The 15,601-nt window shown below is 31.7% G+C and overlaps 1 protein-coding gene across 3 annotated transcripts in view; it reads right to left on the reverse strand.

Annotated features, from left to right (window-relative positions):
- The window catches only part of LOC109826195, a 27,206-nt gene extending 12,732 nt beyond the window's left edge, over nucleotides 1-14,474 (reverse strand). For 2 of the 3 annotated variants that reach the window (XM_020393192.1, XM_020393191.1), the window contains exons 1-3: nucleotides 13,994-14,474; nucleotides 12,208-12,327; nucleotides 12,060-12,113 (exon numbers count right to left, since the gene is read on the reverse strand). In XM_020393192.1, coding sequence (XP_020248781.1) covers nucleotides 12,060-12,113; nucleotides 12,208-12,327; nucleotides 13,994-14,401 — 582 coding nt within the window. In that variant the 5' untranslated portion in view covers nucleotides 14,402-14,474. The remainder of the gene's footprint in view (nucleotides 1-12,059; nucleotides 12,114-12,207; nucleotides 12,328-13,993) is intronic. The other variant, XM_020393193.1, reaches the window with a different exon arrangement.

Below are 15,601 nucleotides of genomic sequence, written 5' to 3' on the forward strand. Positions count from 1 at the left end.
TATATATATGTATATATATATATGTATATATATATATATATATATATATGTATATGTATGCATGTATATGTGTACATATATATTACATATATGTACCTATACATATACATTTATACATATACGGATATGTATATATTGTTAGACCCTAGGGGGTGATTAGGGTCTTATGCTAATCTAATCTGATTGTATACCAATTAAAACTAATTCAAATATTATTCTTACAAGATAGATATACAATATGATATGAGCAAGAATATGCAATATGAATAAAGAGAAATATCCTAGCAATGAGATATACTATGAGATATATGCGAGGATATACAAATAACACAAGGATAAACAATCTAAACTAGATAGTGGGCAATATAAGCAACAAGCAATATACAAAGACGATATAAGATATGAACATAAAAATAAGTGCGCCAATGCAATCGCAAACAAACGATATGTTCACGGAGTTCGGTCCCCACAACCTACGTTTTCGCTCCTCACCTCGAGGAGATCTCTACTGTCACAACCGAGTTTTCTACGCTCACCCGAATAACGTTTACACCACACAATATCGGTTTTCAACGCTCACCGATCAACGTTCACAATCTCACAATGTAACTACACTCACACCCTCTAAGTGTTGGTCTCTAACCCGTGTTCTTTCTCAAGTGCTCGGAATTACCACCTCTCTAGGCTTTACTACCGACCCCACTCCTCTTGGAAGCGACCCCGTCTCTCACCACACACTCCTCTCGGTGTACTAGTGTAATACAAAGTGAATCTCACAATAAGCACAATATAACAAATGATTGTTCTCTAATATGAATGAGAACACAATGTAAGCTAACACTTAATGATACACCTCCACAACCCAAATTATACTATGAATGTAAATACAATAAGCTCAATAGGTTGTGTGTGTAAATAATGAATAAATCAAAACTAAACTCAATTATGAAAAACTAGCTTGTAGAAATGATAATTAATAAACAATCATAAATGAAAGCTAGAATTGAGTTTAGAAAAACTTCTCTAGATGACAAGGGGGAGAGATGAATTGAAGTTCAACCACCAATGAATTGATCTCCACTTCCTCTTGTGAAAGTCTCTTCACAAACCAAACTTGAAACAAAACTAAACGAAACTTAAACCCTTGTTAAACTTTCTTAAAACATTCTCTTGAGTGCCTCAGAAGTTATGAGGCATGGGGTATATATAGGATCTCAAGGGGAACCCCAAAAACCAAGAAACCAAGGCCAAAAGACCAAAAACCTGAAAACAGTACAGTCTGGAAATATAACCGTTACAGTGTTATGAGTGGACTCAGTGCTGTTCATGAGTCGACTCATAAGTAGCCGTTACCATGGTTTTAAATATCGGCTGATAATCCGATATTATCACCGAGTTATCGGATTTGGGAGCTTTTCGCTAGGATAAGTAGGATTTTTAATCGGTTATTATTTTTTGAGGTTTATCGGCGATAAAGGTACTTATCGGCCGATAAGTAGGCTCTAAATATCGGCTTTATCGGCCAATAAGTAGGATTTGGGAGCTTTTACTTTCTTTTGGATTTGCTCTTTGAATGTTTACAAATTATGAACAATTTATTGTTTTTGGAACTTGGTTGATTGGTGATTAGCTTATGTTTGTTTATGAATATTGATAATGGCTCATAACTACTAAATATCAACTTAGTAAGTTTAAGAATCTCATGATTAAACAATAATTATGTAGATGCATAGATGGTTCTTCATTCTTGATGTTATCTTATTATTTGTTTGTTTATTATTCCATTTTGACTAACATTATATTTTTTTTCAAGCTTATATTTGTTTATTATTTGCTAGTATATTACTCCGATAAATACTACTTATCACCGATATATCCTCGATTTCCTCTATCCGATAAGGATTTTGACCGTCCGATAAATTCCCGATAAGCGACATTTAAAACATTGGTCGTTACAAGTTAAAAACCAACTTATAGGTCGACTTGTAAAAATCATGAGTCGACTCATCACGCATGGGTCGACTCATGAAGTCATGGGTCGACTCATCAAAAACAAAACACACTTTTCAGCACAGTTTATGAGTCGACTTATGACAGGCATGATCGACTCAACCTGTTTGAGTTGACTCATGATGTTATGAGTTGACTCATCAAAAACAAAACGTAAACTATACAACAGTTTATAAGTCGACTCAACACTGTTCATGAGTCGACTCAAGACATGCACACAGCCTGTTTTAAACAGTACATATCAACTTAAAACAGGGTTTAAAAATATCAAATAAATTCTAAAAACTGTAAAACTTTGGAGAATGCTTGTAAACATGAAAATGAACATGTTACAAAAACTGGTTTTCAAAAAGCATTCCCCATTTGTGAAAACTCGTTTTTTAAAATAGTCCAAAACATGAAAATACAAAACACATGTTTTTGATATTTTAGCTAAACCATGTTTTGAAACTTCTTGTATGGCTTTATAGACTTGGTAAAAGGTATAAACTATAGTTATTAAGTCTATAAACCAAAAATATAATATTTTTCCAAATACAATAGAATATGAAACACATAAATGTGAAAATGAAGATATATATTGTTTCATATTGCTAAACCAAAATAACTTATCCACATATAAAACAAATAAGTATTATATATCTATTTGTTTGCAAAAACTTTTGTGGATAAAACACATAAACCATTAAATTGTGTGTGTATAATATTGAGCTTAAGATATCACATAAACCATTAAATTGTGTGTGTATAATATTGAGCTTAAGATATTAACACACAAGTATAAACCTATGCTATAAACCTATACTATAAATACCCAAGCTATGATCTTGATCTTCAATAAGCTCTTCTTGGTAAACTTGCGGATAAAGCTTGAACTTGAATCTTCAACTTGAATTTAAATTGTATTGCTTCACTCTACTATTTCTGCCAACCTCCATTTGATATAATCGTTATGACGTAATTCCATCCAACATCCAACATGTTTGTCTACAATAAATAGAAACCCACAAACACTAGACAAACAACATTAGTCGTAAATTGTTTGTTAAACATCATCAAAACAAGAAGGCTAACATATATATGTATACACACACAGAGATACACACATACACACACACATATACGTATATATGTATATGTGTAATACCCAAGCCTATGTAAGCTAAGGCCCACAATCACATTTCTTATGGCAAGCTTTGTTCAAGGCCCAACTTACTCTTGAATTTTATTTTTTCCAAGACCCAATTCGCCTTATAGCCCAGTATACTAGAATTTGTATGCAACCAAAGCCCTTGAACAAGTTTAAACTCATCTACACCTATTTTCCCATATGATATCTTCGGGGTTTTTTCAAAAAAAAAGAGAGAACGTGGATAAGAAAATCAAATTTTTTTCTTTTTGCCATGATATCATGTTTCACAAAAATTAAATTTGAAATCTCAACAATAAAATCTCTCATATCCTATAGAATCTCTAACCACCTAACAACATTATCTCTTAAAAATCCTTATCCATCTCCTCTACCCTTTCATCACAGTAACTTCTAAAAACAACAAACGGAGAGGGGAAAAAGAGAGAACCGAGAAAAAATAAAATCAGAGGATCGGGTGCTCAAGCACAGGGAACGAATAGGGATTTCTAAATTCAAAGTTCTACTTTATTTCTCGACAAGCATTTTTTTATACTTTAACTCTTTTATTTTCATGATCTCCTTATCTAAATATCCGTATTTCTTCGTAGAAAATCATGAGGAATAGATTGTAGTTAGTTTTTATATATGTTTGATTACGATACTGTAAGAAAAATCTTGAAACCTTATGCAAGCATTTCTTAACCTAAACTCTTTTATTTTTATAATTACCTTATCCAATTACTAGTATTCTCCTTTTAGAGTTATGACAATTAATTTGTAGATAGATTTTATTACATTTCTAAGAAAAACAACATTCAATTAGAAAATGACATCTCTTTTCAATGTAAATTTCTTCTATAAGAACTTTTACCTAATTAAATAATAATTTATTATTTTTTTGAAACTATTTTATTTCGGTCAGTATATTTTATAAAAAATAATAATAATAATAATAAGTAATTTTAAAGATTTCTAACTTTTTCAAGATTATAATTATAACATAGAATAGTTTTAAATTGTTTATTGTGATCAATTTTTCACAATGTAGTGGTTGGAGTTGTGGTTAGGTGACTTGGTTATTAGCTCTTAGGTCATGGGTCCAAATCCTTCACCCTTCATTTTTTTACAAAAGCTATTTGGGTTTGTTGTGAACTCAAACCCGACCCAGTTAGGATCCAATATCAAATTTCAGACCCATTTGGGTTTATAATTCAAATTACAGACTCAATTAGGATCTAATATCAAATTTAATACCCGTTTGGGTTATTCAAATTACAGACCCGTTTGATCCAGTTATGACCCAATATTAGATTTCAGACTTGTTTGGGCCTTTTACTCACTAAAAATCAGTTTTGCAGATTTCTATGCTGTCAAATTAAAACCGTTTGGCCAGCTTTGACACTAAACAATTATGCTAATTATTTATTTTCCTTTTGTTAAGATGAATGATAATATTTTTTTATCTCTTGATGCTTATTAGATCACCTGATGCTATGTTTGATCATCTAGTGACATTTAATAGGGTTGATCGTGCATGAAGACGACTTCCGTTAAGAAATATGATATATAAAACATGTTATCATAGCATGGCTATACCCTCGTTATCAATATCCCAATGTGAGGAATTTCTCTTGATTATTATTATTATTATAATAGCATTGACTAGATGATGTACCCATCTTGATTGGACATGGTTTGGGTCACGGTTATTTTTCATAAATTTTACGGAAGCCGTTCCACGGTAACTCTGTGGTTAGTGAATAATATTTTATGCACAACCACTTAAAATAAATGAATAAATGTGAGGTTCATAAAAGGAAATTAGATGGAGAATATAACGTGTATATAAGCGGGCTCATGCGCATTCTTGATATCCAGATTTTTATATATAAGAACTAAGGGTCAATCCTTACTTGAAGCCGTGTTTTCGGGACGGTTTATAGGAACCCAATTTATATATATGAAAATATTCTTCTCTAATTCAAATAACACCTTAAATAATAATAATATGCTTGTGTGCCTTGTGCTAGACCTTGTTTGATATCTACAATTACTATTTTCTTGTATTATCTTTAATTGAGTTTTCATATTTTTTTTATACCTGCTATATACACTTACACACGTACAATTCCTTCATTTTACATGCTTGTTGGGAGTTTTCGGGCTCCCATGGGGTTTGCGCATCCCAGACTCAGGAACTGTTCTTTCTTCGTAAAACCGAGAGTATTTCGAAGAGCAGGCTCAGCGGTAGTGATCACCGTTTATTCTATCAGTTTTCCAGTTTAGTTAATTTAGATAGTTATTTGGTTTAGACTTTTTCTTGAGTCATATGTGACTTTTTTCTAGACTATGATGTAAATTTTTTTTATTATCTTTTTTCTTTATGGATAGTTGTGAACTCATAGTTAGACTCCATCATTTTGTACATTTCTTCATCTATATATTTCTTTTATTATCTTAGTTACATGTTTTATGGTGTACTTTTGACTTTATATCTATACATAGGATGATCTAGAGACATGAATGTGACCTAATGGTTGCATTGCTGGCCGAGTCACATTCCAAGTTATTACATTTTGGAACAACGATGTGACAATATGTCTGTGTATGTATGTATATATGTGTGTGTACATATATATGTATGTATACATATACATATATGTATACATATATGTATATATTGTTGGATATCATGTCCCCAATATATAGTTTTGATGATAACAATTTATTCACTATGTGTATTATTATGCACTAACATATCAATGCAGATATCAACATTAAATAAGATCAAGATATGAGAACAAAAGTGCAAGATGAGCTCAAGGTAACAAGAAGTAAAGAAGTGCTTAATTATATACAATGTAAATTTTATATTTTCTTTACTTAGAATTATTGTACAAGCCTTGATCACTCACAACGCATGCACACACATAGTGATTAAAACACACTAACACATGCTTAGTGTGTGGTTAACAATAAAAATCTCCTATGTTAACCATTAGAGTTTATAATTAATTAATGAGTCTCAAAATATTTCATTCATATTATTTTCACCCCTTAGTAGTCGACTAATAAGACTAGTAGTCGACTACTGAAGCCTTAGTCAAGAATATAAGTTTTTGTCATTTTATAATGTACTCGACTAATACACAGTGTAGTCAACTACTAAAGACTTAAACAGATTTCTAGTTTTCTGTAAAATTACAGTATAGTCGACTACTAAGTGTTATAGTCGAATACTAAGAGTTATTTCAGAATTCCAGAACTTTTGGCTTTACAGTGTAGTCGACTAATGACTATAGTAAATAATCTTGACTTTACAGAGTTTGTTTGAACTCAGAGTAGTCGATTACTAAGAGTTATAGTCGACTACAGAGATAGTTTTTCTGATATTTCAAGTTTGAATTTGTAACTGTTTATAGCCGTTTTTATCCGTTTAATTGGGTTAAAAACTTGTCTTTTCAAGGGCTATAAATAGGTATTAAGTTTAGAAATTTGCACCCATCATTTCTATTCATAAGCTTTAACATTTGTGTATTCTCAAAAGTTCTAAAATTCAGATTTTTGTCTACGTATTGAGAAAAGTGAATTCTGAAATGGCCTTTGACCTTCATCCCATATACAAAATATTAAGGCATTTTTTAGAGATTAAAAAGTTCCTATAACCACTGCTACACATCACTACACACTCAAGGCTTATAAGAATTGTGTTTTTCCTTCAAGGAAAGTGTTCTCGAATGTGAGAGGTGTGATCTTTTGGTGTAGAGATTGTGTGCAATTTGTATAGTCTTGTAAATTGGTCAGGTTTGCTTTTGCTTTTGTAATAGTTTTTTAGAATCATAGTGGAACTCTCAAATAAGATTTGCTTAGGGACTAGATTTACACGGAGGAGGTGAAACCAGTATAAAAACTTGTGTTTGTGATTATAATTTTCTGTGATTATTGCTATTTTTCTTACAATTTATAATCTAGATTGCAAAAATTTTAAAAAAAACACTATTCACAACCCCTCTAGTGTTTTAGTGTATATTAGATTAGATCGTACACTTGGTATCAGAGCAAGGTGAAGGATGACATTATCAAGTACAACAAATACATCACAATTCAAAGATAGACATTCCATACAACGATCACCTATCTTTGACGGCACAAACTACAACTATTGGAAGTGTCGGATAAAGATCTGCCTCTAATCTCTTGTGTACGAACTATGGATGACATTATCAAATAAATTTAAGAATACTAATGACTCTTCTTTGTGTTTCAATTGTAATAAGCTAGGTCACATAAAGAATGATTGTCCGCTACTCAAGTCAAAGTCCACAAATTCTAACAACTCTAACAACTTCAAGAAAAAAAAGAAAGCTATGTCAGTGACTTAGGATGATAGTAATGATTCATCCTCTTCCGACGAAGAAGAAGAAAGAGAAGAATCCGCTCACAAGTGCTTCATGGCACAAGATGAAGTAAATGATTCTTTAGATAATGAAGAACTTTTAGAAACTTTTAATGAACTTTATATTAAGTTTAAGGATTTAAATACTAATTATAAGATATTGAAAACTAAAAATGATAGATTGAACTTAGAATTAGTTTTCTCAAATTGAAGAATTAAAGGAATTAAATTACAAATTATTTTCTAAAAATAGGTTATTAACTGAAAATAATTTCTATCTTAAAACTGAATGTAACGTTATGAAAAATAAAATTTCAGATTTAGATAAGAGTATGGCTTCACTTAAACTTAAATATGAAGAGTTATTCTTAAATGTAAACAAGTTTAATAAAGAAAAAGAAGACTTAGATGATTTGTTATCTTTCCAAAAGTCTTCTTGTCAAAAATTTAGTTTAGGATATGTTCATAAGAAGTATGAAAATATTTCTAGTACAAATCATGCATCATCTTTTATGAATAACAATGTTAGAAAATTCCATGCACCATTAACAAGGAATATTCATACTAAAAATAATCATGCTTTATCTATATTTATTTGGGTACCTAAAAATGTTAGTATGCATGAAAAAAATACTTATATTTCAAATTAAAAAAAAAAACATATGCAATTCAAATAATTATATTTATGTTAACAAAGGAAAACCAAATTCTAAGTGGATTTGGTATCCTAAGTGCTAATCCAATAGACCCAACATTAAAGGGTATCAATGTTTAAATGTCTATTTTTCAGATACCTCAAAAAAAAAGTGGATACTAAATAGTCGATGTTCCAAACACATAACCAGAAACTCTCACATATTGTCTTCAATTCAATACAAAAAGAGAGGCACAGTTATATTTGGAGACAAAAACAAATGTCAAGTAATAGGTATTGGAACAGTAGGTAATATTGACAAACCTCTAATAGATAATGTTTTATTAGTAGATGATTTAAAATATAATCTTCTAAGTATAAGTTAACTATGTGATAAGAATTTTAAAATCATATTTGAAAAAGATTCATGTCTTATATATGATCATGATTTAACAAATATCTTGTTTAAAGGTTTTCGAAAGAAATATATATGTTTTATCCATGAATTTTTATTCAAATGATCATTGTTTTGCATCTTATGATGATTCATTATTATGGCATAGAAGATGTGAACATATTAATTTAAAAAATATCTCACGTATTTCTAAAAATAATTTGGTATATGGTTTACCTAAAATTGTAAATAAGAAAATTCATTTTTGTGACGCATGTAAACAAGAAAAAATACATAAATCAATTTTTAAATCTAAAGGTGTTGTTTCTACAAGTAGACCATTAAGTTTATTACATATGGATCTATTTGGTACTTCTAGAATTGCATCTTTAAATAAAAGTAGATATGCACTTGTCATTGTTGATGATTATTCAAGATTTACATGGGTTATGTTTTTAAAACATAAGAATTATGCTTTTAATGAGTTTTCTACTTTTTGTGAAAAGATACAAAATCAAAAATGCACTACTATTGTCAGTATTAGAAGTGATCATGGTGGTGAATTTAAAAATGAATTATTTTTAGATTTTTTGTAATAAAAATAGTATTTCACATGAATTATATATATGTTTCCTAAAATACCTACTAGTGGAGGAATACCTCCTAGGGATAAGAGACATAGGGCTCAAGAGAGAGCCAAAAAAGGATCATATATATATATATATATACATATACGTATATGTATAAATATACATGTATACGTACATATATGTATGTATATATATGTACACACACAAACATATATATACATACATACATATACATATTTATACATATATACATATACATATATGTATATACGTATATGTGTATTTATGTATGCACACATTTACATATATGTATATATGTACATACATATATATGTATATATGTACATATATATGTATATATATGTATATATGTGTGCATATATACATATATGTCTATACGTATATGCATATATATGTATGTATGTATCTATTGGGGTTTTAGAATATGTAGATCAAGTTCAACGGAGCGGATCATCCACAATATCGCTCAATCATGTGATTTTAGAGGTGTTAAGGAGGGAATCCCCTCCTATGACAAGGATACCCATTAATATATATATATATATATATCTCTCTCTCTCTCTATATATATATATATATATATATATATATATATATATATATATATATATATATATATATATATATATATATATATATATATATATATATATATATATATATATATATATATATATATATATATATATATATATATATATATATATATATATATATATATATATATATATATATATATATATATATATATATATATATATATATATATATAATAAATGCATATACGTATATGTATATATGTATGTGTACATATGTATATACACATATACATATATGTATATATGTATATCTATGTATGTATGTGTGTGTGTGTGTATATATACATATATGTGCATGTGTATGTATGTATGTATGTGTGTGTGTATGTCTACATGTATGTATTAACATACATGATCAAATATTGAATGAAAATAGGAATGACATTTGTATGTTTCTTTCTATTATTTGTAACAATTAAGAATCAAGTTAAAACAAACTAAGAATAAAGTTCAACAACAAAAGTTTAGTTTTGACTGCATGGGATAATACGATGGGTGTTTATTAAATATTTAAGTAATGTGTTCAGGTTAAAAAACCAATTGGTTTTGAACCTGATATTACCAAATAAACTAGTTTAGGGTATAAGTAGGGGAAATCGGGTTTTTTTAACCACATGTGTCCGTACATGTCCACGGAGAGTCTGTCTCTAAAAAATGTCAGACACGGACTTGGCACCCAAAAATGCCATGTTCATTTTACCTAGGCTTTAATGTTTAGTGTGCTTGACATTATCCGCAAACAAATTATACGTACATTGGGATTTCTATAGATTTACTTGAATCCCAAACCTACTAAGGATACCAAACAGTAGTTACAACGTTAAGGTTACAGGTACAGTAGATCAGTGGTGCATATGGCTCGAAGGGGTTAGTATTGAGTACTTACTGAAAGCACATGATTATGCACAGATTGAGTATTATGTTATTTGGTTCACCACTTTGAGAAGGTGTGCGGCTTTATTTGTTGACTTAGAACAGTAACAAACCAGCTGAGCTAGAGATCATTCTTTCCATTATGAGATCTCAGCCTTTCAAAGTGGTAAACCAAATAACATAGTACTCAATTATGAGATCCTGGCCTTTCAAATTGGTTGGCAGAGCCTCACCTTCTCTTAGTTGGTGCCTGGTGAGTAATGATGCTTAATCTATTAATAGAGGGAGCAAAAAAGAAAGACTTTTTCTTGCACAGATGCACAAAAGTCTCTTTCTACTTTGTCACTCCAAAAAATCAAGAAAGGAATCACTGCTTCTTTAGACAAAAAAGTGTTCCAGTTTCCACTAGTAAGCCAATGGACTCTCCAGATTTTCATCAGATATTTGACCAATTTGCTCCCAATAATTGTCAGATTGCCAAGAGAAAGACCCCAACACTTCGCTTCAAGCTTCTTCCAGTCATGAATTTCCACTCTATGGAAGATGTTCTTAGCCCAAATCATAATCTGAGCACATGCATAAGTGTGTCGCAGCAGAGAAAAATTATATTTAATATCAACGATGATATATTCCATTGGTCGAGATCGATTTGATCTTACTAGTTCCCTTTTTAAAAAAATTCCGTAACATTATTCCTTGAATACTTTCCAAAAAATACTCTGTCAACCTATGACATACCCTTGTAAACAAGCAAAGTAACCCTCGCTGACTAAAAGAAAATTGTGTTTTCTCAGTTCCTTCATCAACCAGTATTCTTTGAGCTCCCTTCAAGAAAAAGTAAGGTCCTGTCCGGGAATAGCCAGTTTTGTGATCCTTTTAGATGTAAATTTGATCTTGAGAAAGACATTTGTTCACCCATTCCTCGCATATGCCTGATTACCTTCCATGATTTACTTTTTATCTAGTCTCTCAGAATACTTCCCAGTTACTCTAAAGAAAACCTTAAAAATCCACTTATGGTAATTCAGTGTCGATGTGAATTTGGCCATCTAAACTAAAAGGGAACGTTCCTAAAAAGCAATATCAGTCTACTCATCTCACAATCATAAATAGCAACTTGAGATTAAATCATTCATGAGAAAAATCAATTTTAAGGGGGAAAAATAGACCACATAGCAAGCTTTCTCATTGTTGGTTGGCCATAAGGACCGACAAATTAAGTCAGGCTGGCTACAGGGAAAGCTTTTGGTGCATAAGTTGATTAGAGATTCTCTTCATGCTGAGATTAGAGATTTTTCAAACATTCAACAAAAGGATAAATTCTTGAATCCAATTCTCCAAATATATGCAATCATAATTCTATTATCAAGGCATTTTAACATCCTACAAAATACCAAAGAAAGGAATTACCATCTCCAGTGAAGGTATCCGAACTCTAGTTATATCCTTCTCTGTATCAAAGCTCTGCAAAAAAACCATAATTCAGATAAGTATAAATAGCATTGACCACTATTGTTTCATTTACACATACAATATCCAAAACGGCAGAATTTATTACCTTATGATACCATGAGAACAGAGGAATGATTCCCAGACCCTCTACTATTCTTGGGCTAGTTTCTACTCCAAGGTCACTGCATGCATCAAGCAATGCATTCAACTTCTCCAATGAATCAATCTGAAAAGAGTATGAACATCCTGACATAAATTTAGTTTAGTTTATTGTTGTTTGCATCTCATTCTATGGTAGACGGTAATCTCATGGATAGACAAACTTCATCAGCCAATGTTAGGTGTCTGATGAATGTCCATAGTACTGAACGCTTAAAGAACCCAATTTCCAAGGAATACATAGAAATCATGGAATAACAGATAGTATGGTACATTTATAGATCAAAGAATGAGAGACAGAAACAAGTATTGAAATGTTTCGAGGGGAAATTGAGTGCAGAAAATTGCACAAGATCATTGTGCTTGTCTATCAAAAATGGAAAGCTATCACATAAACTATCTCCAACAGAATAAACAAAGTCAACTTAGTTGTGATCAAACAATTGACTGAAACCTTAGAAGAACTTCAAGCTATACATTCTCCTTTTGAGCGCAACATCCTTACATCCATGATCAGAAAGCACTTTAAGTTTGAACACATCAGCAGGTAGAACAAGCAGCCTTATTTCTAAAAGGGTTTCTTTATATTAGTCCCTTAAATCGTTTATATTCTGAGATTAGTTCCTCAAATCATTGAAGTTGCTATTAGGGCTCCCAACTCTTAGGCTATTTTAAAACTAGTCCCTCAAATCATTGAAAGTGCTATTAGGTCCCTCAATTCTTTAACTTATTTTGAAATTAGTTCCTCCAATCAAAGTAGAGGTAGCAAGTAGAGGGATTAATTTCCAAGGCCTAATAGCAATTTCAATGACTTGAGTAATTACTTTCAAAATAACTTAAGAATTGGGAGGACCTAATCGCTTTTTCAATGGTTCTAGCGACTAGTTTCAAAATATAAAAAACTTAACAAACTAATATTGGAAAACAACTACCTAAAATATGAAATACAGAACATAACAGTGCATGCTTTAAGTGGAAAAGGCAAAATATATTCAAAGAGGAACTCGCTAAATTGACAGATTCACTTCACAGTTGCAGCTTAATAACCAACGAGAAGGCAACAATCAGGGGTTTCAATGCTAAGTGCTGACAGAGCTTGGCGGCTTCACATATAGAGAGACTCCAGATAATTCTAAAATAATTGAAATTCAAAAATCTACAAAAAGAAACTAGACATCAGCATGCCAAAACCAATAAGGAAATGTCGTGATGCTACACAAGAAATCATCATTACAATCACTATCACACCTATCTCTATATTATACATTTCAAAGAGACACCAAGTTTTGGGTATTATAGGAATTTTGGGTATTATAGGAAGAAGAAATTTTCTAAACAAACTCATTCATATTTTTTTCCTAAAAATAGACCCCCTTGAGTTTTTTTACAAAAATCGATCCATTTTGTCTTAATCCGGTTTCTAAATAGTCGGGGTTGCCAATAGAATGTTAGGGTTTAGGGTTATAATTGGGGGTTTACAACCTCCTAAATAGTCGGGGTTGGGGGGTTGGCAACCCCGACTATTTAGGAACCGGATTAAGATAAAATGGGTCTATTTTTTGTAAATAAAACTCGAGGGGGTCTATTTTTAGAAAAAAAATATGAATGAATTTATTTAGGAAATTTCTTCATTATAGGAATTATCAATATAATTTGACATTGTAAAATTTTGAGTACTCCAAATTCCAAAACCACAAATTTTAAGAGAACCCAGTGAAAAAGAATTCACTTACAAATCTATCACCTTCTCTTCGACACCACAGATCATGGTTCCCAGGAACAAAGAAAATAAACCGAAATCTCTCCTTCAGCTCAGACATTGTCACCAGAAAATTGCTATAAGTCTCTGCCACATCACCGGCTACAATGAGGACATCGTTCTTGTACCAGGAGGTAGAAAGGCCCTTAACCCATTTCATATTCTCAGAGTAATCAGTGTGCAGGTCCGATACAGCGAAAATTCTGGGCGCTTGGGACTCATTTCGGCAATTATACAAACAATTCGTGGGCAACTTCTGTTGCCTTGTCGAACGACTTGGTTTGGTTCCTTTGGTCGGTTGACGGGATAATGGGCAATTGGGAAGATTAGTATAGTGTTTGATTCTTGGTTGGAAGGCTAATTGACAATGTGAGAGGCTCATCTTTACAGCAACAAAGAGAGAGAGAGGGAGAGAGAGAGAGAGAGAGAGAGAGAGGGGGTAATTGACCAGGAAAAGTTCGTGGAGAGCAGCGACAAAAGAATTATGAAGAAATTTTCATTTTAAACCCAATCTCACTTTTATTTTTAAAAACCGACACACTCCCATTTTAATTACAGAAATCGACCCATTTTGTGGCCACGTCAGTAACGTGGCCACGAAGCGGGTCGATTTTTTCTTAATCTCGTCTCTAAATAGTCGGGGTTGTCAACCCCGAGTATTTTGCTAATGTCCTAGCCAACATCGACTAATTTAGGACCCCGACTAATTTATGACCATGTCTAATTAGTCAGGGTTGGCAACCCTGACCAATTCGAAAGCTCTTTTCGAATTGGTCGGGGTTCCCAACCCAACCCCGGCCATTCGAAAGACCTTTGCACCCAGCTGACGAGTCGAGCTGGAATCGGCTAAGGCAAAATGATCGTGATTGGGAACCCCCAACCATTTCGAGCTACGGCTTTCGAATTGGTCGGGGTTGCCAACCCCGACCAATTAGACAAGATCCTAAATTAGTTGGGTTGCCAACCCCGACTAATTTAGCTAGGACATTAGCAAAATAGTCGGGGTTATCAACGCCGACTATTTAGAGACGAGATTAAAAAAATCGACCCGCTTCGTGGCCACGTTGCCGACGTGGTCCCAAAGTAAGTCAGTATCTGGAAATGAAAACAGAGTAGGTCGGTTTTTAAAAAAAAAGTCTGAATAAGTTTAAAACGAAAATTTCTTCAAAGAATTATTTCTAGGGGTTTTATTTTTCATTAGGTGTGATGCATGTGCATCGTAACTGGTAAAATATTTTGAATCTACTCTAGATGTATGATAATTTATTTATTAAATATTTTATAGTACCCTACAACATATCGCAAGGGAAACTTTGCATAATATTGGGCTACGTTTGGGAACTTAGATTTGGATTTGGAATGTTGATTTAAAATAAAAGGATTTTAAGTCTAGGATTTGATATCTATGATTTGATAGAATCTTTTGTTTGGGTCTCTTTACAAAATGCAGGATTTGAAATCAAATATTTGAAATATAGTGTTTGGATACACTTTATTATACATGAAATTGGATTCAGAATTGGTGTTTTAAGAAAATTTATGATTTCACTTAACTCCTTAATCTTTATGTGGATATTAAGGT

The sequence above is a fragment of the Asparagus officinalis genome, chromosome 10 (genome assembly GCF_001876935.1).
Source record: "Asparagus officinalis chromosome 10, Aspof.V1, whole genome shotgun sequence".
NCBI classification, from domain to species: domain Eukaryota; kingdom Viridiplantae; phylum Streptophyta; class Magnoliopsida; order Asparagales; family Asparagaceae; genus Asparagus; species Asparagus officinalis.